Consider the following 23,833-nt stretch of genomic DNA (forward strand, 5'->3'; position numbering starts at 1 on the left):
CCCCCAGGAGCCAAGGACATCTCCCTTCCTCTGGTTCTAGAGCAGTCCCTGGCCGCTGCCCACCCAGTCCCCAGGTTGATGGTTCTGTGGGCAGATGCCTCAGATCCTGCTCCTCTACCATTCTAGTCCTTCACCTCCTGAGACCCCACTGGGGCCTGCAGGGGTCCCGGGCTGCCCTGTTGGTGATGGGTGAGGCCCCTGCAAGTCAGAGCCTTGCTCACTTCACATGCTGTTGATGAACTAGGAGAAAGCTCGGAATAAACCTGCATCAGGGAGAGGGGGACCAGGCCCCAGAGGTCACTTAGTCACCCCCTTTGTCTCCACACGTGTATGGAGGATCAACAAGAGACCAGAGCTGGCAGCGTCCGCGATTGCTTTAGTCTCTGCCTCCTCCATCAGACTCTCTCCTAGCCCTCAGTTTCAGTCAGGAATTTTTTCTTCCTCTTCAGTGCAGGGCTACTGCAGCTACACCCTCCCTCCTCACGCCAAATGCCCTGCAGGGAGGCCATCTCTTCCCTACGAGGCCACCCCACCTCCACCCCCGCATGCCTGCCCTGGCCTTGGGCTGCCGCTCACCACTCACCATCTCGGCGTACACCGCCATGTCACCCTGGCGGAGCAGCTGCAGGTCCTTGCTGTCTGTGACATTGCCAAGCCACATGCAGACCCGGAGGTGAGCTGGGAGCACATCCTTCTGTCCTTCACCCTCTGGGTACTGAGCCAGAGGCCGATCGGTCCCACAGGGGCACTAAACACCCTGAACGCCACCCCGGCCACCCCGAGTGGGCTGTACCTTCCCCTTCCCCCCGAGCCCTGGAAGCAGGGCCTTCACTGAGCTGAGTGCTGGAGCTGTAAGTGAATGGCATGGAGTTCTGTTCTGCCCTTCAGAGTGGGGTGGCTCCACCCTGGGAGCCGTGAAGCAGAGAGCCTGGGAGTGCCTCACAGAGGGAGTAGCAGGGACGTTGATAATGGGACTGATGGACATTCCTTGTGTGCTTATTATGGGCCGGCACTGTGCCAGTTGCCCAGTGTGCATCGTAGGCCTGGATTCTCACACCCCACCATGAGGAGGGCACGGTGATTGGCAGGCCCATTCTACGGAGCAGCACGCTGAGGCCATGGTCAAGAGTTGGCCTAGGGCCACATAGAGCCAGGATTCATGTCTCAGGGGTTCTTGTGGGATGTGAAGGACTCTGGTGGGCATGAAAGGAGGCTTGCACGTTGGTGGAGAGGGCAAAGGGCAGGTACAGTTGGGGCCAAGAAAGCTCAGAGTGTCCTTACTGTTGAGAGTATGGGCCAGAGAGAATGGATGCAGGCACAGGGGCCAGGGGTCCGGGGCCAGGCCGCAAGGCGGCACCTTCTCCAGGAGGCAGTGGGGAGCCAGGGAGTCTCTGAAGGGGGAGGGAGTGGCCCCCACGCCCCCCCAGGGAGGATTAGAAGCAGGGAGGCCACTGTCACAGCCAGGGGTGGGGGTGGTGGTCAGGGTGTTTAGTCTTATTTATAGCTTGCATCTGATATGATGGGCTGGTGCCAAACCTTACAGACATTAAATATTTTGGAGATCACCCCATCACGGTGCAGGGAAGAGATGACAAGGGGCTGGACCAAGTGGCGGCCATGAGGATGACAGAGAAGGTGGATTTGTTTTCTGGTTTTGTTTTTTTTTTTTTTTTTTTTTTGAGACGGAGTCTCGCTCTGTCACCCAGGCTGGAGCAGTGTCACAGTCTCAGCTCACTGCAACCTCCGTCTCCCAGGTTCAAGCGATTTTCCTGCCTCAGCCTCCTGTGTAGCTGGGATTACAGGCATGCACTACCATGCCTAGCTAATTTTTTTTTGTATTTTTAGTGGAGACGGGGTTTCACCACGTTGGTCAGGCTGGGTCTCGAACTCCTGACCTCAGGTGATCCACCCGCCTTGGCCTCCCAAAGTGCTGGGATTACCTGTGAGCCACCACGCCCAGCAAGGAGGTGGATTTGGGGAACATTTAGGAGGTACATGGACTTGGCATCACCCAACATGCTGACAGCCACAGACCCCTCTCTTCCTCTAGGGACTGTTTCAACCCCATTCCACCTGGTTAAGGGACCAGGGAAACAGGCCCCATAAGGGCTGCCCTGCAAGCTCAGGGGCTCCTCTGGGGGCATTTCTCAGCCCTGTTCTCCGCTGAGGAGCCCCTGATTCCCACCTGTAGGAAGAGTGTCTGTATCTTCCCGCAGAGCCTGCCGGAGTGCAGAGCCCCTGCCGGGGAGAAGAGGACGGAGTGGGCAGGCACCTGTGCATAGGCCACTCGCTGCTCCTTGGCCACCAGCCAAATCATCACGTCAGGGAGGCCCATCTGGGGCTGCCGAGGCAGGAGAATGTCAGGCCCTGCGCAGCCGGCTCCCAGCCCTGCTCCAGGCCAGTGTGTGCAGCACCCACCTCAGGGAGCACGGCGTTGAGGCGGTACAGCCAGTCCTCCGCTGTGGCCACCATGTCCTTGGGCTTGGCTTGCTTGGCCTTTTGGGCCAGTTCCTGCAGGAGGAGGCTGCGGAGCTGCCACCTCTTCCTGTCCAGGCTGGTGGCTTTGGGCTGATAGGTCATGCAGGGCAGAGGGCGCCTGTGGCCAGGACAGGGTAGCAGGGGCTGGACCTCTCTACTGCCTCCCAGTGTCACCATTCCTGCCCTGCCTTAGGCCAGCGTGCCCCTCCTGGCCTCAAGATCCTGCCCCCATCCGCTGCTGGCCTGGCCTGGCCGAGGAGCCCTTCCCACGCTCCATAGGAAGCCTGCTCGCTGTGTGTCCAGCCCTGGGTTCTCATCCAGTCCTCTCCCACCCTCCCAGGGCCTGCAGGGAGGTGGGGCTATGTGGGCTTGTCTGGAGGAAAGGGACAGGCTGGCTTGGTAGGAGCCTCGGGTGTGGGTGTGGGGCAGCAGGGACCTGAATGGGAAGGGAGAAGCGACTCTTGGGGTTTCCTGCTGGGGAGAGGTCTGAGCAGTGCTCCTCCCCGAGGAGGGCGGGGGGAGGTAGGTGTTCAGGGCACTGCTCTGAGCCCCTAGGTCCAGATCTGGCTCAGCTCCAGGCCAGCTGTATCCTGGAGTGCCCCCATTCCTACTTGCAGTCCTCCGCCAGCTCCCTCAGCAGTTTCTCCCACTGGTAGAGGAGAGCTGGGTCCTTCAGATTCCGCGTGGATTTCAGGGTGTCCAGGTTGGCTTTCTGCCCAGCAGGAGAGAAATGGTGAGAGAGCCCGCCTCAGCATGGAGCCCAGCTGGACAGGCCATAGGGCTGATTGGCCCAAGATGTTTTCAGCCATGACCTTGGGAACTTTGAGGGATAACCTGGTGATATCAGTTCAAGGTTGTCCACAACTCCGAGGCTAGGAACCCCCCACATCCTTCCTGCTACCCAACAGAAGAAACAGGTGGCAAGAAGCTGGGATGGGATAAGACTGGGAAGCACTGCAGAGCCCTGACCTCCACATAGGTGTGAGGAAGTCATGCCAGAGGTGCCAGCCCCAGGTGGGTCCCGAGAACTACACTCCCAACAGGCACCTGAGATCGTTTCTGATCTCACTCCTTCCAGCTTCTATGGTCTTATCTTCATGTCACCTCCATGCCTCCCCCCGATCCTGCCGAACTTCAGAAACCACTACATTGCCACGGCTTTGCACATTATTCCCTTCTACCCCCACCCAGTCCCCAACAAAATCCTATGCATTCTTCAAAACCCTGCTGATGTGTCATCTCCTTTGTGCACACCTCCTCTGACTATCCACTCTTCCTCTCCTCTCCCCACCTTCTCTCTCTGGCCCTATAGCATCTGGTACCCGCATCTCCATCATAGCCAGAGTTGCACTGCACAGTCACTGCCTGCATGTCTAACTTCCCTAGACAGTGAGGACAGGAGCTGTGTTTAATCATCTTTGTGTCTTCAGTGCCTAGCCCTGCTTCTGGCATGTTCTTCTCAACAGTGTGGAATGAATGCATGAATGAGCTGTGTGACCAGTTTCCTGCCACTGTGATGCAGTTTCCCAAGTCTCCCAGCCACACTCTGAACCCTTCCCAGCATCGGCTCCTGCACCACTCACCAGGCGGTCCCGAGTGAAGTGGAGGAGGTTGAGGCAGTTCATGCGGAAGCTGACGTCCTCCCAGTTGGAGGTCACGGCCACGACAGGCTTGGTGTTGTACCAGGGCACATAATGGTAGATGTTCCCTGAAACACAGAGAAACATGGAGGGATAGGGTGTCTGGGGGATTCTGGGAGGTCTCTTCTCACTGTGTTCCCTCCGAGGACCTCTCTGGACCACTTCACCCTCAAAGATGCGACCTGCTAACAATGCTAACTGGAGCCCTCCAGCTGGGAGGCTGGGCTGGGGCCCAAGTGAGAATGTGAGAATGTGTGCACTTTGACCCTTCATTGTCACATGGTCTTCCAGAGTCCCCAGTTTACAGTGGGAAAATCCAGGCTAGCAATGGGAAGCAGTTTCCCTGAGGTGGCACAGCCAGGCGGTCATAACGCAGGTGCCTAGCTCCAGAGCCCTGGGTTTTGAACCTCAAGCGAGATGCCAGGGGTGGGGGAACAGGGCACGCCTCTGGGTGGGACGGGGGCAGGGGGAGCAAGTGTAGATAAACACCACTGATGGGTGCCACAGACTGGGTTCCCTCGCCATGTTCCTTATTGAAAGGTGGAAGCGAAACCAAACGTAAAAGATTCTGAACCGCACTGCTGCCGAGTCAGCCTTAGAGGCAGAAACCCATAGAAAACGAACACTTAATATGCAGAAAATCTGTGAGGCAGGCAGAAGCCAATGCTGGCTTTTGTTCTCCAAATTTCTGGAAAGTTCTTGGAGAACTTGTGCTTTTCTTTGGCAACTATGGGAGGAACGGGGGGCAGAAGAGAAAGCCTAGGGCTGACCAGGGTGGGCAGTCTAACAGGGACCCATGTGCTACAGACTGGCTGTGTGCCCCCCGGGAAAGGTGTACTCAAGTCCCAAACCCCAGGACATTAGCAGGTGGCCTTATTTGGGCGGGGGGTGGGGGGCTTTGCAGATGTAATGTGTTAGGATGAGGTCCTACTGGAGCAGGGTGGGCCCTTAATGACTGAGGTCCTTATAAGAAGGGAGACAGAGAGATGGCAGTTGAGTGAGGACAGACACAGGGAGACACCGTGTGAGAGCGGAGGCAGAGACTGGCAGGATGCAGCTGTGAGCCCAGGAACACCAAGGACCACAGCAACCGCCAGAAGCCAGGAGGGAGCTATGGCCAGATTCTCCCTCAGAGCCCTCGGCAGGGATCAACACTGACACCCTGACTTTGAGATTCTGGCCTCCAGACGTGTGAAAGCATGAGTTTCTGTGGTCTAAAACCACCTGGCTTGTAGTACTTTGCTACGGCAGTCATACACCATGCAGAGCACGAACTCCAAGCCCTAAGCCGTTGGGGCCGGGGAATGAGAACTGACCCGTCACACAGGAGGGGACAGTGGGGAAGCTTGCCTGTCTCCAGTGTGGCTCTCTGGGTGGAGGGGAAGAAAATCTTCCCCAAAATTTGTAGCAAGTGGGGCCTCATGGACGTTGACATTTGGTGCTCATGTTATCTGTGTAGCCTGAAGAGTGTCCAACAAAAAATTTAATTTAAAATGGTCTCAAGTAGTTTGTTACCAGCCTGAGTAACATAGCGAGACCCTGTCTCTAATTAGCCAACCATGGTGGCTCATACCTGTAGTCCTAGCCACTCAGGAGGCTGGGGTGGGCTTGAGCCCAGGAGTTTGAGGCTACAATGAGCCGTGATCATGCCACTGCACTGCAGCCTGGGTGACAGAGTGAGACCGTGTCTCAACCAATCAATAAAACAAAGTGGTCATAAATAAATAAATTAAAATAAAGTGGTCCCTGCTTGGCAGCGTCCCAGGTAACTGGAAGAAGCAAGCCAATCCTCTCTGGAGAATGAAACTTTAGCCAGACCTCAGAGAATGCCCACAAAGTTCCAAGAAAGTGAGCAGCTGAGAACCAGTGTACATACTCCTAACCCATCAACTCCACTCCTAGGTATACACCCAAGAGAAGGGCATATACAGCATCATTGAGACACGTGGAGAAAAATGTTCATAGCGGCTCTCATCATAATAGCCAAAAGTTGGAAACAGCCAAAATATCTCTCAAAAAATCTCTTGGCCGGGTGCGGTGGCTCACGCCTGTAATCCCAGCACTTTGGGAGGCCAAGGCAGGAGGATCACCTGAGGTCTGGAGTTTGAGACCAGCCTGGCCAACATGGCGAAACTCTGTCTCTACTAAAAATATAAAAAAAGAATTAGCTGAATGTGGTGGTGGGCAGCTGTAATCCCAGCTACCTGGGAGGCTGAAGCAGGAGAATCACTTGAACTCAAGAGGCGCAGGTTGCAGTGAGCCAAGATTGAGCCACTGCACTCCAGCCTGGGCAACAGAGCCAGACTCCATCTCGAAAACAACAACAAAAAAGGGCCAGGCACGGTGGCTCACACCTGTAATCCCAGCACTTTGGGAGGCCAAGGTGGGCAGATTACCTGAGGTTAGGAGTTCAAGACCAGCCTGGCCAACATGGTGAAACCCTATCTCTATTAAAAATATGAAAATTAGCCAGGAGTGGTGGTGTGTGCCTGTAATCCCAGCTACTTTGGAAGCTGAGGCAGGAGAATTGCTTGAACCCGAGAGGCGGTGCAGTGAGCAGAGATAACGCCACTGCACTCCAGCCTGGGTAACAGAGTGAGACTCCTTCTGAAATAAATAAATAAATATATAAATAAAATAAATAATCTCTCAAAAATCTCTCTCAGTAGTAGAAAAGATAAACAAATTATGGTACGTTCACACAATAGAATAACACACAGCAGTGGGTGAATGAGCTATGACTATACCCTATGTCATCTGGATCTGTGAACACACTGCACAAACAGAACAGTGAGCAAAAGAAACCAGATACAAAAGAATACACATGATATGATTTTTTATATAATAATAATAATTATTATTTTTTAAAGAGGCAGGGCACGGCGGCTCACGCCTGCAGTCCCAGTGCTTTGGGAGGCTGAGGCCAGGAGTTCAAGGCTACAGTGAACTATGGTCATGCCATGGAGGTGAGGAGTGGCTGTGGTTGAGCAAAGTGTTTCGAGCTGCATTTATGCGTGCTTGATACTTGCTCCTTTTGATCCGAATGATCTAGAGGGCCTTGGTGGGGTGGGGTGGGCACAGGGGCCTCTGGAGTGCTCCCGCTCCATGATCTGAGTGCTATTACAAGGGCATGTTTGCTTTGTGATAATTCACTGAGCTTGACACTTTGGTTTGTGTACTTTTCCATAGGTATGTTCTACCTGAATTGAAAGTAAGAAATTAAAAAATAGTGGGGCAAAACACCGAAAATCAGTATGTAAAATACAGTGTGTCAAACATGGAAAATGCTAAGAAGAAAAGTGGGGAAGGGAAAAAGGGAGATGCCGAGTAATTTAAACAGAATGGTCACCTACGGACTTTCTACGAAGATCTAGAAGAAATCATCTAGAATGCAGCCCAGAGAGAGGACAAGATGAAAAATATGGAAGAGATTTAAAAATGCGAAGGACAGAATGAGAAGGTCCACAGAGGACAGAGTGAGTTCTGGAAGGAGATACAGTGGGGAAGAGGTAATTTTCAAAGGGAAAATATAATTTTCCGGGATTTTTGTAAGACACCAGTTTCAGACCCTGGCCTTTGACTTGAATGATAAATAAGCAGAGATGCATGCCTGGGGCTCTCAGTGTGAGGATACACAACAGCAATTTTCCTCTCCTACTCTTGGAGAACTTACAAAAGCAACAAGGAGAAGGAAAATACCTCAATTTTCAGCAAACCAAGGAGACAGATATAATCTGCAGACTCAAAATACACGTAAAGACTGCCAAAAGCAACTGTGACCACCACCGAGGCCAAGGGGTGAAGCGCAGCAGCAGCAGCCACCTGCGGGACGCGACTAGCCAGACAGACAGCGGGAAGCATGCTGAGTAGGGGCAGATTGCAGAAAGTGCCAGCAAAAACACACTCCCTGAAGGAGCTCAGGACACACATGGGGCAATGTGAGCCCGCAAACCTCAGAAAACAAGTAGAAGAGAAAACAAAAACAGAGATGGGAAGGTAACATAAGTAGTCCACGGGCGATTAGACGCTGCAGACAATTCAGTGAGGGGCATGGAAATAAGGATAGAAATAAGAAAAGTAACCGAAATGAAATGGAAAGAATAGGTCAAAAAAGGATCAGGGAGAAAATGAGAGATACAGATAAAACCAAGGAGAATCACTAAACCCATAAATGGAACCTCTGATGTAGAAAATTAAACAATGGAACAGAGTAAGTATTTTAACATGTAACCTAGGAAAACACATGAGGAAAGGATGGTCTTTTTAACAAATGGTGCTTGAACAACTGGATATTCACATGCAAATTAATTCAAAATGAATCATACAGATAAGTGTAAGAAGTAAAACTGTAAAAACTACAGGTGTGGCCAGGCGCGGTGGCTCATGCCTGTAATCCCAGCACTTTGGGAGACCGAGGCAGGTGGATCACAAGGTCACGAGATCGAGACCAGCCTGACCAACATGGTGAAACTCCATCTCTACTAAAAATAGAAAAACTAGCTGGGCGTGGTGGCACGCGCCTGTAATCCCAGCTACTCGGCAGGCTGAGGCAGGAGAATTGCTTGAATCTGGGAAGCAGAGGTTGCAGTGAGCCAAGATCACACCACTGCACTCCAGCCTGGTGATGGAGCGAGACTCCATCTCAAAAAAAAAAAACCAACAAAACAAAACAAAACAAAAAAACTATAGGTGTGTGTCACCATGCCCAGCTAATTTTTTTAAAAATTTCTGTAGGATCTCACTATGTTGCCCAGGCTGGTCTTGAGGTCCTGGGCTCAAGTGATCTGCCTCAGCCTCCCAAAGTGCTGGGATTACAGGTGTGAGCCACCACACCCAGCCAAAACTAGAAAACTTAGAAGAAAAAATAGGAGAAAAATCTTCACAATCATGAGTTAACCAAAGAGTTCTTAGATATAACACCATAAAAGAAAAAATAAATTGGATTTTATCAAATTAAAAATGGTGGCACTTCAAAAGACACTACTAAGAAAATGAAAAGACAAGCCACAGACTATTTGCGAATGACATATCTGGTACAGGGCTTGTATTCAGAATATATAATGAATTCTTACAACTCAATAATAAGAGAAACAACCCACTTTAAAAACAGGCAACACATTTGAATACAAATATCACTAAAGAAGATAAATGAATGGTTAATGAGCATATGAAAAGATGTGGCCAGGCACAGTGGCTCATGCCCGTAATCCCAGCACTTCGGGAGGCCAAGGTGGAGGAATTGCTTGAGCCCAGGAGTTCAAGAACAGCCTGGACAAAATGGAGAAACTCTACTAAAAATACAAAAATTAGCCAGGTGTGGTGGTGTGCGCCTGTAGTCCCAGCTACTCGGGATTCAGGTGGGAGGATCACCTGAGCCCTGGAAGCAGAGGTTGCCATGAGCCGTGATCGCACCACTGCACTCCATCTTGGGTGTCAGAGCGAGACCCTGTCTCAAAGAATAGAAAATAAAAATAGGCCGAGTGCAGTGGCTCACACCTGTAATCCCAGCACTTTGGGACGCCGAGGTGGGTGGATTGCTTGAGCCCAGGAGTTTTGAGACCAGCCTGGGCAACATGGTGAAACCCTGTCTCTATGAAAAATACAAAAACTAGCCAGGCGTGGTGGCACATGCCTGTAGTCCCAGCCACTTGGTGGGGCTGAGGAAAGAGAATTGCTGGAACCCGGGGGGCAGGCAGAGGTTGCAGTGAGCTGGGATTGCCCCACTGCACTCCAGCCTGGGTGTCAGAGCAAGATTCGGTCTCAAAAAAAAAAATCAATAAATAATAAAAATTTAAAAAAAAAGAAAAGATGCTCAGTGTCATTACATGAAATGCAGATTGAAACAACGATGAGGTACCACTGTGTGCCTACTATAATAAATAAAGACAGATATTAAATGAGAAACTGAAATCATCTTACATTGCTAGGAGAATATAAAATGGTGTGGCCACTTTAGAAAAGCTTGGCAGTTTCTTAAAAAGCCATTCCACTTAAAGACTTGTATACGAATGTTCACAGCAGCTTTATTCTTTTGTTTGTTTGTTTTTTGAGATGGAGTTTCGCTCTTGTTGCCTAGGCTGGAGTGCAATGGTGTGATCTCAGCTCACTGCAACCTCCCCATCCTGGGTTCAAGCAATTCTCCTGCCTCAGCCTCCCAAGTAGCTGGGATTACAGGCATGTGCCACCATGCCTAATTTTGTATTTTTAGTAGAGATGGAGTTTCTCCATGTTGATCAGGCTGGTCTCGAACTCCTGACCTCAGGTGATCTGCCCGCCTCGGCCTCCCGAAGTGCTGGGATTACAGGAGTGAGCCACCATACCCAGCCAGCTTTATTCTTAATAGCTAAGAAGTGGGAACAATGCCCATCAACTGATGAATGGATTAACAAATGATGGATGGTACATCCATATGATGGAATACTATTTGGCAATGAAAAGGAATGGAGTACTGATACATGCTGCGTCATGGATAAACCTGGAAAACATTATGCCAAGTGAAGGAAGCCAGATGCAAAAGATGACATATTGTATAATTTCATTTATATGAAATATCCAGGAAAAGTAAATATGCAGAGACAAAAGTAGATTAGTAGTTGTGTGGACCTGGGGGTGGGAACAGGGGAGTGACTACAAAACAAGAGAATCCTGTGGTAGGTAAATTACATCACTAAATAAATTACTAACAAAATAAGATTTTACTCATCAACATAGATGCAAAAGCCTCAACAAAATATTAGCAAGCCAATTCCAGAATGTATAACAAAGATACGACGGGCATGGTGGCTCACGCCTGTAATCCCAGCACTTTAGGAAGCTGAGGCGAGTGGATGACCTGAGGTCAGGAGTTCGAGACCAGCCTGGCCTACATGGAGAAACCCCATCTCTACTAAAAATACAAAAATTAGCTGGGTGTGGTGGCACACTCCTGTAATCCCAGCTACTGGGGAGGCTGAGGCAGGAGTATCACTTGAACCTGGGAACCCAAGAGGCAAACCACTGCACTCCAGCTTGGGCAACAGAATGGGCAACAGAATGAGACTCCGTCCCAAAAATATTTTAAAAAAGGTAAAACAAAGATAATGTAAGGTATCAATGCAATTATACTGTAATTAATTGCATGGTATATTACATATAATAAAACAATTATTTCTGTGAGGTGGCATATTATTAACCCAAAGTAGACTATGATGAGTTAAGGGTCAATATTGTAATTCCTTGAGCAACCACTAAAACTAATCCAAAGATACATATTGTCAATAGATAGAATGCAATACTAAAAACAAAACAAAAAATACCTGATGAAAACAAAAGAACATGGGAAATTCCAGTGGCCTTTTTTGTAGAAATTGTTGAGCTTATGCTAAAATAGGAAAATGGGAAGTAACCCATTTTCAACCAAAGTCCAACCCAAAGACTTGTACAATAGCCAAAATTATTTTGTAAAAGAACAACTAGGCTGGGCCCGGTGGCTCACGCCTGTAATCCCAGCACTTTGGGAGGATGAGGCGGGCAGATCACCTGAGGTCGGGCGTTCGAGACCAGCCTGATCAACATGGAGAAACTCCATCTCTACTAAAAATACAAAATTAGGCATGGTGGCGCATGCCTGTAATCCCAGCTACTTGGGAGGCTGAGGCAGGAGAATCGCTTGAACCCAGGAGGCGGAGGTTGTGGTGGATAAGGATAGGCAAATAGATCAATATGGTTAACTGATTTTCAACAAAGGTGGCAAAGTAATTCAATGTGGGACTGAATAGTCTCTCAGGCAAATGGTGCTCAACTGGTTATCTGTATAGAGAAAAATAATAATCTAAATTCCTCCCTCATATCATATGCAAAAATTAAGTCAAACTGGATCATAAACCCAAACAAAAAAGATAAAACGATAAAGCTTGTAGAATGAAACAGAGGAGACAATTTTCATGATCTTGAGACAGATATTTCTTAGACCACATAATGTACTAACTATAAAATTAAAGATAAACAACAGGGCTGGGTGCGGTGGCTCACGCCTGTAATACCAGCACTTTGGGAGGCCAAAGGGGGTGGACTGCTTGAGCTCGGGAGTTTGAGACCAGCCTGGGCAACATGGTGAAATCCCATCTCTATGAAAAATTAGCTAGGTGTGGTGGTGCTAGCCTGGGCCACATGGTGAGACCCTGTCTCCATAAACAATTTTAAAAATAGGCTGGGCACAGTGTCTCAGGCCTGTAATCCTGGCACTTTGGGAGGCCAAGGCGGACAGATCACTTGAGGTCAGGAGTTCAAGGCCAGCCTGGCCAACGTGGCAAAACCCCATCTCTACTAAAAATACAAAAATTAGCTGGGCGTGATGGCAGGCGCCTGTAATCCCAGCTACTTGGGAGGCTGAGGCAGGAGAATCGCTTGAACCTGGGAGGTGGAGGTTGCAGTGAGCTGAGATTGCACCATTGCACTCCCTCCTGGACAACAGAGCAAGATTCCATCTCCAAAAAAAATTAATTAATTTTTTTTAAAAAAAGGCTGGGCAATATCAAATACTGGTGAGAATGTAGAGTAATAGGAATTCTCATACCATGCTGAGGAGAGTGTAATTTGGTATAATCACTTTTGCTTTGAGTTTCTTTTCCACTCCTAGGTATATAATTTAGAGGAAGTCTTGCACTTGTAACCAGGAGACATGCACAAGAATGTTTATAACAAAATTATTACAATAGCAAAAAAAGATACAACCTAAATGCCTACATATACCACACACTTTGTGGTATAAGCACACAGTGGAATTTATGCAGAAGTGAAAATGAACTGCAGTACACATACCCACGTACAAAGTTTAACGTTGAGCAGAAGATTTTTAAGACAGATGAATACAGACCGAAAGAGTCCATTTATGTAAAATATAAAAACAGTATCATGTTTAGGATTTCATTCATAGGTGAAGAATTAAAAAGAAAAGCAAGAAGGTGATTAATACAAGAGTCAGGGTCATGGTTACTTCTTGGGTGAAGGAATCTGGGAGGAGCAAACAGGGACCCTTTCTAAGATGCTGATAGTTTTCTATATTTTAAGCTGGGTGGTGAGTTCATGGGTACTCATTTTATTTTTTTTTTTTAGTTTTTGGTTAAACATGGTCTCACTCTGTCACCCAGGCTGGAGTGCAGTGGTGCGATCTTGGCTCACTGCAACCTCCGCCTCCCAGGCTCAGGTGATCCTCCCACCTCGGCCTCCCTCATTTTATTATTCTTCTTTAAACTATACATACGCATTTCATATGCTTTTTTTCCTATTTCATAATACAAAAATCAAGTAGACATGCTAAGTGAAAGCCATTCACAAAGAACCACATATTATATGTTCCCTATATGATATGTATGGAATAGGAACATCTACAATCACAGAAAGTAGATGGCCGGGTGCGGTGGCTCATGCCTGTAATCCCAGCACTTTGGGAGACCAAGGTGGGTGGATCACCTGAGGTCGGGAGATCGAGACCATCCTGGCTAACATGATGAAATCCCGTCTCTACTAAAAATACAAAAGATTAGCCAGGCGTGGTGACACATGCCTGTAGTCCCAGCTACTCGGGAGGCTGGGGCAGGAGAATCGCTTGAACCCGGGAGGCGGAGGTTGCAGTGAGCCAAGATCACACCACTGCACTCCAGTCTGGGCAACAGAGAGACACTGTCTCAAAACAAAACAAAACAAAAAAACAAAAAGAAAGATTAGTGGTTGCCTAGGGCTGGGGAGGTGGGAGATAAATGGGGGGTGACTGCCAATGGGCATAGGGTTCCTTTTCCGGATGAGGAAATGTTCTAAAATTGATTGTGGTGATGGTTGTACGACTCTGTGAATATATGAAAAAACTATTGTACAAACTTAAATGGGCGAATTGTATGGCTTGTGAATTATATCTCAATAAAGCTTTTTTAAAAGACAGTTAGGGAAGTGGGTTGCCCAGAAAGGCTCAGAATGGGTGATGAGATGGTAAAGATGAAAAAGATGAAAGCGAGACGGCAGTGCTCTGCAGCAGTGGTTCTCAAACTGGAGCATGCACCCCAGTCACCTGGAGGGCTTGATAAAACACAGACTGTGGGGCCTCTTCCCCAGGTTATTGGATTCTCTAGGGCTAGTGTGGGGTCAAGTATCTGCATTTCTAACAAGTTTCCGGGTGATGTGGATGCTGCTGGCCCAGGGCTTGCTCTCTGAGAGCCGCTGCTCTACAGTGCCTAATATAGGTGTGCAATAAGTATATATTGGATGAGTGAATGAATGGCTGCAGGGGTAGTTGGTTGGATGTTGGGGTAAGTGGGTGGGTGGGAGTTGAGTGGCTGAATGGATGGATAAAAAATAGATGGATGCGGCCAGGCACGGTGGCTCACGCCTGTAATCCCAGCACTTTGGAAGGCAGAGGCGGGCGAATCACGAGGTCAGGAGATCGAGACCATGCTGGCTAACACAGTGAAACCCCGTCTCTACTAAAAATACAAAAAATTAGCCGGGCATCGTGGTGGGCGCCTGTAGTTGCAGCTACTCGGGAGGCTGAGGCAGGAGAATGGCCTGAACCCGGGAGGCGGAGCTTGCAGTGAGCCAAGATTGCGCCACTGCACTCTAGCCTGGGCGACAGAGCGATACTCCGTCTCAAAAAAAAAAAAAATAGATGGATGCATGAATTGGTGGGTGGAGGATGGATGGATGAGAGGTGTTTCAGAGTAGGGGAAAAGATGGGGTTGGCGAAGTTGTAGTGTGGAAAGCAGTGTAGAGAAGGACTTCATGTCAAGACCTAGTTTCGACTCTTGGGTTCACCACCTGCTAGCTATTCAGTTTGGCAAATGACTTCACCTCCCTGAACCTCATTTTTTCATGTGTGAAATATAGGTAAATAATGCCTATGAATCTTCCATGAGCTAACACCCCTGAGAGAGCCTAGCACAGGGCCTGGCATGCAGTGGCTGCTCTCTACTCTTTGCCTGAATCTGACAATTACCATCATATATCACTGGGCTGTACTGCGTGCTTGAGACTAGAGGCTTGTAATTCAGGTCCATCTTGTTCCCATAGTGACCAATGCTGACCTCGAAATGGATCAGGTCTTCAAAGTTGGGCATCATGGTACAGGAGAGGAAGATGACGCACAGCCCATACTTTTGGCGGTTCTGGTGCTTCTAAAACAATAAGCGCCCCCACCCCCCATCCCCAGTACATAAGCCAAGGGTTATATTGACGGGCGGGGAGGCAAGGATGAGGTACTTTTTCTTTTAAAGCCATCTTCCGTTCTCTCCCTCTCAAATGCCTTCAGAGGCTCCCTCGCACCTGGCTGATCCAGGGCAGTTCCTCTAGGACTTCCATCACCCGGCCCCTCCACCCAGCCAGCCGTGGCTCCCTCGCTTCCCGAAATCAGGTGGCTGGGGAGGGGGGTGATCTCCTCCCTTGTTAGGGTAGGCTCTGAGTTGGGCCACCCCATCCCCATTCCAAGTAGAGATGCTTCCTCCTTTTTGCCTAAACCCTTTCTCTCAGAAGACACAATGTGGATAGGGGTGTAGGGCTGAGGTTTTACAGACACACACACATACTCCCAGAAAGGTTGAACCTTCCCGCTTCCTGCTCCAGCTGCCCACTATCCCCCCAAATTTGGCTGTTCTCACTAAGTGCTTGCTTGGGCCTCCTGTCCGTTGTATCAGCCCCTCGTTTCCGTTGCCAACCTCTGCCCCATTCTTGCATTCCCCCAGTCTGTTCACTAGCTCAGGTTTCCCCTATTGAAAAAAAATAACTTTCCTTCTCCCATCTGAACCCCTATTTAGCTACCACCTGTTCTCATTTCCTTTCACGTTAAAAAAATTTACTTTTGAGGCTGGGCGTGGTGGCTCACGCCTGTAATCCCAACACTTTGGGAGGCTGAGGCAGGTGGATCACGAGGTCAAGAGATCAAGACCATCCTGGCCAATGTGGTGAAACCCCATCTCTACTAAAAATACAAAATTAGCCGGGTGTGGTGGTGGATGCCTATAATCCCAGATACTCAGAAGGCTGAGGCAAGAGAATTGCTTGAACCCAGGAGGTGGAGGTTGTGGTGAGCTGAGATTGCCTCATTGCACTCTAGCCTGGGCAACAAGAGCGAAACTCCATCTCAAAAAAAAAAAAAAAAAATTTACTTTTTTTTTTTTTAGAGATGTGGTTTCACTATGTTACCCAGGCTGGTCTCAAACTCCTGGGGCTCAAGTAATCCTCCTATCTCAGCCTCCCACGCCCTGCTTTTCAATCAGGTTTCTTAGAAGGTTTGTCTCTGTGCACTGGCTCCTACCTCTCCCTTCCATCTATGGCAGCCCAGCTTCTCTCCTGACCCAAGGAGACATCTTCCTAATAACCAGCAGATATCTCTCAGTCCTCGCCCTTTCTCTCTGCCACATTCGAGATTGCTGGTCACTCCTTTCTGCAAATCTCCACTCCTGAGTCCGCCTCTGCAGGCTCCTGTCCAACCTCTTCTGCAAATCCCTTCTCTTTCACCCGCCTCTTAGACTGTGACATCCTCATAGCCTTTCATTCCACCTACTCTCCTTGGGCAATTTCTTCCACTACCACAGGTTCAAACCTTGATGTGTTGATGTCACATCCCTGTGTCTAGCAGGCTCCAAAGCTGGTCTATGTGGATGTCTCACATCACATGTCAGAGATGGGTTTCATCATTTCCCTCATACCTGCTCCTTCTTTAGCGAGCCCACCTTGGTGCATCGCACTCCTGACTACCTCGTCACCCATGGCAGAAAATGGGCCTCAGTTAGCGCAGTCAGCCTCACTTCTTATGTTCTGTTGGTCACTGGCTCTGGCCATTCTGTTTCCAAAGGGTCTCTGAAACCTACCCACCTCATCTCTAGCTCTCTGCCAACAAGGCTGTATTCCTGTTTCTCTTGACTGGGTGACCCCAACTTACTCTCCTCCAGTCTATTGTTACTGTTCCTCCTGCCCCTTCCTGCCTCAGTAAGTAGCCCTCCCCATATCCCTTAGAGTGTTTTACAAAGCCCTGAGAAACTAGGTCATGAATTAACACAATTTCTCCTTAACCATATCAGGGATTCCTTTTTTTTTTTTTTTTTCTTTTTTGAGATGGAGTCTTGCTCTGTCACCCAGGCTGGAGTGCAGTGGCATGATCCTGGTTCACTGCAACCTGCACCTCCTGGGTTCAAGAAATCCTCCTGCCTCAGCCTCCCAAGTAGCTGGGACTACAGGCGCAAGCCACCATGCCTGGGTAATTTTTGTATTTTTTTGGTAGAGATGAGGTTTCGCCATATTGGCCAGGCTGGTCTCGAACTCCTGACCCCAAGTGATCCGCCCGCCTGAGCCTCCCAAAGTGCTGGGATTACAGGTGTGAGCCATCGCGCTCAGCCCAGATTAGGCATTTCTTTTTCTTTTTCTTTTTTTCAGACGGAGTCTTGCTTTGTTGCCCAGCCTGGAGTGCAGTGGCACAATCTCTGCCCACTGCAACCTCCGCCTCCCGGGTTCAAGTGATTCTCCTGCCTCAGCCTCCCTAGTAGCTGGGACTACAGGCGTGCACCACCATGCCCAGCTAAATGTTTTTTTTTTTTTTTTTTTTTTTAATTTTTAGTAGAGACAGGGTTTCACCATGTTGCCCAGGCTGGTCTCAAACTCCTGGACTCAAGTGATCCTCCCTCCTTGGTCTCCCAAAGTGCTGGGATTACAGGCATGAGCCACAGCACCTTGCCCAGATTAGGCATTTCTTAAACTGAAACCTTATCTTTTCCATCAGGGTCCCCCAACCACCGGGATTTGGTGCAGCATGAAGCCACTAGCAGGGGCTTAGTAAATAATCAGGCTGATCAAGCATCCTTACACACTCAACAGCCAGTGGCCAGGGCCTCTTTACACAATCAGAAACTGGGATCCACAGTAGATCCGGGGCAGACAGGGCTCTTGTTTTTCCCTGGTTTACCTGTTTTCTGCAGTTACCTCTATCCTGGTCACTTCATGGGAGAGATCCTTTATCGTGGAGTCTTGATAGGACTTGATTTGGGTGATTAACTCCAGGAAGACTCGGCCTCGATAAGCTAAACCATCCCTAACAGAGTCGGGAATACACTAGGGCAAGTGAGAGGAAAAGGGAGAAAAGGGGTGAGAAAAAAAGAACAGGCCAATCTCCTTTGAAACCCCTGAGGCAAAGACAAGGTTGTCCAGTCACTGCCTGCCCGGGGCTTACTCCAACCACAATCCTGGAGAAGAATTCCAGACACCTCCACGCCGGGAAACCTCTGGGCATTGAGCCCTCTTCTGCACCCTGGGAACCTGCCTGCCCCATGGAGGACCGTGCTCCCACAATGCTTCAGGCTGGGTGGTAACTGTGATTATCACTGAGTTTGCGCTACCCGCCTGGCCAATCAGAGCCTGTTCCGCCTCATTGGCAACAGTGATCCAAGGGGAGCACACATGACCTAAGGAGGCCAATTAGAATGGTTCCCTGGCCTTCCCTGCTGGAGGCTGTGTGGTGAGGTTCCCAGCCCGGAAACCTGACTGAGGCAGGAGGGAATGAGGCGGGGCGAAGGAGAGTGAGGGCCTCCTAGTGGCCTTGAGGACCAATGCCTGTGGTTCTTCCTCGGCATCCTTTCCTGCCTCATTCCTTCCCAGGGCCTCTGCACAGTCAGAAACTGGGATCCACAGTAGATCCGGGCGGACAGGGCTCTTGTTTTTCCCCGGGTTTAAGCCAGTTCGAGTTGGGTTTCTGGCATTTACCACCATTCCTAAATAACCTCATGCTTCCTCACACTTGCCTGTGCTGTGTCCTCCGTCCTTCGCACCCTTCCCACCTGCTGAAAATCTTACCGTGGTCTCCTCTCAAAGCCGCTTCCTCAGGGAAAGCCCAGAGCTTCCGTCTGCCCCTTTCTCGTGCCCCCACGCCTGTCCCACATGCACGTGGCTGCTCATGGACAGGCTTCACGTCCTCCACAAGACCCCGAGGGACAGAAACCAGGGCCGGGGCCTCGGGGCACGTCCCAGGCCCTACTGCTTTACATGGGGAAGCTCTACCTCCACTGTCCCCTAGAGCTGATGTGAGAAGCTTACAGCGCCTTCTTCCTGGATCCTGAAAGGGGCCTTTTTACCCCCGTGCAGAGTCAGGAAGCTGGGGCCAAAGCAGGGCAGGAAGCCAGAGTACACTCCTGAAAAGAGAGAGAGTGAGAAGGGTCGGGCGCAGGACGAGAGGCGTGGGAAGCGGGCTCGAGGCTTTGCTTGCCTTCTATCTCTTCTCCGGTGGACGAGATCTGGTTGAGGGACAGGCTGGCCGTCCCAATCTCATCCGGGCAGTCCTTCCTGTGGCTGGAGAGAAACAGACTCCTCAGGCTGAGCCCCCGGCCCAGCTCTCGTTTCTTCCTTCCCTGTGTGCTTCAGCCTCCACCAGGTTGCTCACCAGTCCAAGACTCTGAACTTGATGTAGCTGGAGAGGCAGGGTAGCTGTGGAGGGAAGGAGAGAGGAGCGGTGAGTACACATTGGGATGGTCTGGTCTTCGTGGAGATTTTAAGAACAGGTAGGGAATCTCGGGTCTGGGAGCAAGTCCTGGCTCAGTTACCAGTGAGCCACTTCATCATAGAAAAGCTGGATTTCGAACCAAGCTAATCGAGCTTTGGCTTTAGGGCCTCTTATTTGTTTTCTGGGGGTCTGCTTTGTTTTGTTTCAGATAGGGTGCTGCTCTGTCACCCAGACTGGAGTGCAGTGGTATGATCATAGCTCACTGCAGCCTACACCTCTCAGGCTCAAACTATCCTCCCGCCTCAGCCTCCTGAGTAGCTGGTACTACAGGCACCTGCTGCCAAGCCCAGGTAATTAAAAACAATTTTTTTTTTTTTTTTTTTTGTAGAGACAGGTGCCTTACTATGTTGCCCAAGCTGGTCTCGAACTCCTGGGCAAAAGCAATCCTCCTGCGTCAGGATCTCAAAATGTTGGGATTATAGGTGTGAGCCACCTCGCCCAGCTGGGCCTCCCATTTGAATGGGCCCCTTGCAAGGTCCTGAGAGGGGCCTGGAACTTGTCACATGATCATTTTGTATTTTTGCTTTTAAAATGGCCCTCTGGCCAGGCATGGTGGCTTACACCTGTAATCTCAGCACTTTGGGGGGCTGAAGTGGGCAGATCACTTGAGCAGCCTGGGCAACATGATGAAATCCTCTCTCTACAAAAAAAATACAAAAATTAGCTGGGTGTGGTGGCACTCATCTACAGTCCCAGCTACTCAGGAGGCTGAGGTGGGAGGATTGCTTGAGCCCGTGAGGTTGAGGCTACAGTGAACCATGATCATGCCACTGCACTCCAATCTGAGCGACAGAGCGAGAACTTATTTCAAAAAGAAAAAAAAAAAAAGTCCCCTAATTGCATAAGCTTCAGGCCCCTCTGACCTCTGAGTCTGCCCTGACTGTGGGCTGGTAGATATTACTGTCCTCGCACAGCCCCTCGCAGTCTGAATGCACATTCACCAAACCATCTCATGGAGAGGCCGTGGACCTAGAATGTCTTCATCACGTCTAGCCATCAACTTTTTAAACAGCGGTATATCTGTCTCCTCAAAGAATAAATAATAAACCAGGCACGGTGATGCATGCCTGTAATCCCAGCACTTTGAGAGGCCAAGGCAGGCGGATCACCTGAGGTCAGGTGTTCGAGATCAGCCTGGCCAACATGGTGAAACCCCGTCTCTACTAAAAATAGGAAAATTAGCCAGGCTTGGTGGTAGGCACCTGTAGTCCCAGCTACTCATAGCTTGAACCCAGGAGGCGGAAGTTGCAGTGAGTCAAGGTCACGCCATTACACTCCAGCCTGGGTGACAAGAGTGAAACTGTGTCTCAGAAAAAAAAAAAAGAAGATGAACAAAGAAGATGAAAAAAGATTTCCCCAAGGCTCTGAACAGCCACAGAGCATCTGAGGATCCCAGCCCTGTGCCCTCACCACAGGCTGGAAAATGTGGGAGGGAGCTTGGCAAGGATGGGGGATGGACTAGGCCTCTTCTGAAATGTCTTGCTACTTTCAGAGTCTATAAAATCATCCAAGGAGGCAGGGATTATGAGGAATGGTTGAAAGTGATGACTCACAGGAAGGCAGACTGGGTAGCTACCAGAAGCAGCAAGGAGGGGAGTTCACAGGAGGGAGAAGAGGAGCGCATTAGCTAATTTCATATTTCACAATGTAAGGTATGAGGAAGCAAAACACTCTCTGGGTTGCCAAATCCATGTCACACAAATTCCTGTGTGCCTGCACTTATGAGAGAGCTCAAGTTATCTCTCAGCTCAAGTTATCTCTCAGAACTATGTTCTTATTTTACACACAGCTCTTAGAAGCCTGACTTAGAGTCAAAAAGCCAGTAAGGCTCCACCTTCAAGAGAACTGTCATCCACAACAGCTGATAGGTGACAGAGACAGATGGAAAGGCGATCAAGGCCGGGCGCGGTGGCTCACGCCTGTAATCCCAGCACTTTGGGAGGCCGAGACTGGCGGATCACGAGATCAGGAGATCGAGACCATCCTGGCTAACACGGTGAAACCCCGTCTCTACTAAAAAAAATACAAAAAATTAGCCGGGCGCGGTGGCAGGCGCCTGTAGTCCCAGCTATTCGGGAGGGTGAGGCAGGAGTATGGCATGAACCTGGGAGGCGGAGCTTGCAGTGAGCCGAGGTCGCGCCACTGCACTCCAGCCTGGGCGACAGAGTGAGAGACTCTGTCTCAAAAAAAAAAAAAAAGAAAGGCGATCAAAATCAGACTACAGAACCCCACAAAGAAAGTATCTCGGAGCCATTTAGTGTAGGAACAAGTAGCCGGGTACTGTAGATAGCCCAGGATAATAACTATGTTCTCATAATGGCTCCAGGCCATCAACAAAAAGCTCTAATTATATTCAGGGCAAGTTGCTGAGAAGATAAGAAAATGTATATTATCATTTAAAATGTGTCTTTAAAGGGATTTGTTTTGTTTTTATATGTGGGTGAGAGGGCACATTTAGGTTCTCTGGAAAGTTCAGTTGTATGACCCACTCATTGCTTAATACATCTACCATAGAATCTAGTCATTCTGCATCTACATATTTACCTAAGAGAAATGAAAGCATATGTCTATGCTAAGGGTTGTACACAAGTGTTTACAGCTTCATTGTAACAGCCCCAAACCGGAAATGTTCATAAACAAGGAAAGGGATAAGCAAACTGTGGTACATCCATACAATGGAATATTACTTAGCAACAAAAAGGAACGAACCACTGATACACAGCAACAGCATGAATGAATTTCAGAATAATTATGCTGAGTGAAAGAAGTCAGACAAATAAGGTTACTTACTGAACGATTCTATTTCTATGAAACACTAGGAAATGCAAGCTAATACGTAGTAACAGAAAGCAGACTGGTGGTTGCCTGGGGATGGGAGGGTGTGGAATAGGAATCACAGGGAGGGATTCCCAAGGGGCATTAGGCAACTTTTGGAGGTGATAGATATATTCATTATGTTGATTGTAGTGATGGGTTTCCTGGATGTGTACATATTTTAAAATGTATCAAATTGTACATTTCTTTCCTTCCTTCCTTCCTTCCTTCCTTCCTTCCTTCCTTCCTTCCTTCCCTCTCTCCTTCCTCTCTCTCTCTCTCTCTTTCTTTTTTCTTTTATATTTTTCTGAGACTGAGTCTCCCTCTGTTGCGCAGGCTGGAGTGCAGTGGCTTGGCTTGAGCAACAGGTTGTTATCACCTACTTAGCTGAAGTGTTTGCTCAAATAAGTAGGTGATACCACCTCGGCTCAGCTCACTGCAACTTCCACCTCCTGAGTTCAAGCAATTCTCCTGCCTCATCCTCCCGAGTAGCTGGAACTACAGGCGCATGTCACCATGACTGACTAATTTTTATCTTTTTAGTAGAGTTGGGTTTCGCCACTGTTGTCCAGGCTGGTCTCAAACTCCGGAGCTCAAGTGATCTGCCTACCTCAGCCTCCCAAAGTGCTGGGATTACAGGTGTAAGCCACCGTGCCCAGCCAAATTGTACATTTTAAATATCTACAAGTCATACATACCATTGATATAGGTACGTCAATGATAACTCAGTAAAGCTGTAAAAGGTAAAGTTTTCCATAATATGTCCTGGGCTTCCTCATGCTCCCTATCAGGCAGAGTCCCCCTTGCCATGCTTTTTGGCCCCCACCCTCTTGTCTTCACCCCCACACAACCATCCAAATTTCCCTTCTCTGTTAGGGAATGTGGGAGAAGGGTGGGCATGATGGAAGAGCCATACCTGAATCCGGAAGGTCAGGATCTGGTTCCATATCGGGTTGTCGGTTTGGGTCTGCATGTGTGTCCTGAGCTGGAATGTCCCAAAGCAATGTTGGTGCCAGCCTGCCCCCTCCTCCCTCCACTGGCCTCACCTTCCAGCTCTTCCTGTCCAGCCCCCCAGTGGACACCACAGCACAGGGGTGCTTGGGCTAATCCCTGGTCTCAAGACACCTGCACAACTTCTCAGCAGCAACAGCACCAGTCCTTTGTGTACTTATCCGAAGTGTTTGCCAGATTCAGATTCCTCATACTTTTCCTTAAGTCAGCTTTCAATAGACTTCATTTTTAAGTAGATATAGGGCTACTAACCTTACTATATGAGTGTATAGACATAGATTTTGCTAGACAGATTCTAAGATCCCAAAAGAAAAATGGGCAAAAACACAGCTAATGGCAGCAGCATGCCTGTTTTAAAGCCATCAGTTGACTTCATGTTTAA

The 23,833-nt window shown here is 49.2% G+C and overlaps 1 protein-coding gene across 12 annotated transcripts in view; it reads right to left on the bottom strand.

Moving 5' to 3' along the window:
- FER1L5 (fer-1 like family member 5) overlaps positions 1 to 23,833 on the bottom strand; it is a 63,111-nt gene that overhangs the window by 16,398 nt on the left and 22,880 nt on the right. For 11 of the 12 annotated variants that reach the window (XR_008650859.2, XR_008650860.2, XM_055242491.2 and 8 more), the window contains 11 exons: positions 23,357 to 23,425; positions 19,507 to 19,550; positions 19,333 to 19,415; positions 19,164 to 19,258; positions 18,057 to 18,185; positions 15,082 to 15,259; positions 4,062 to 4,186; positions 3,090 to 3,190; positions 2,419 to 2,596; positions 2,186 to 2,341; positions 584 to 715 (listed from right to left, as the gene is read on the bottom strand). Coding sequence is in view for 10 of the 12 variants with exons in the window: in XM_055242491.2 (XP_055098466.1) it covers positions 584 to 715; positions 2,186 to 2,341; positions 2,419 to 2,596; positions 3,090 to 3,190; positions 4,062 to 4,186; positions 15,082 to 15,259; positions 18,057 to 18,185; positions 19,164 to 19,258; positions 19,333 to 19,415; positions 19,507 to 19,550; positions 23,357 to 23,425 (1,290 nt within the window). In the remaining 2 variants the exon portion in view is untranslated. The remainder of the gene's footprint in view (positions 1 to 583; positions 716 to 2,185; positions 2,342 to 2,418; positions 2,597 to 3,089; positions 3,191 to 4,061; positions 4,187 to 15,081; positions 15,260 to 18,056; positions 18,186 to 19,163; positions 19,259 to 19,332; positions 19,416 to 19,506; positions 19,551 to 23,356; positions 23,426 to 23,833) is intronic. The other variant, XM_055242496.2, reaches the window with a different exon arrangement.

The sequence above is a fragment of the Symphalangus syndactylus genome, chromosome 14 (genome assembly GCF_028878055.3).
Source record: "Symphalangus syndactylus isolate Jambi chromosome 14, NHGRI_mSymSyn1-v2.1_pri, whole genome shotgun sequence".
Taxonomy (NCBI): domain Eukaryota; kingdom Metazoa; phylum Chordata; class Mammalia; order Primates; family Hylobatidae; genus Symphalangus; species Symphalangus syndactylus.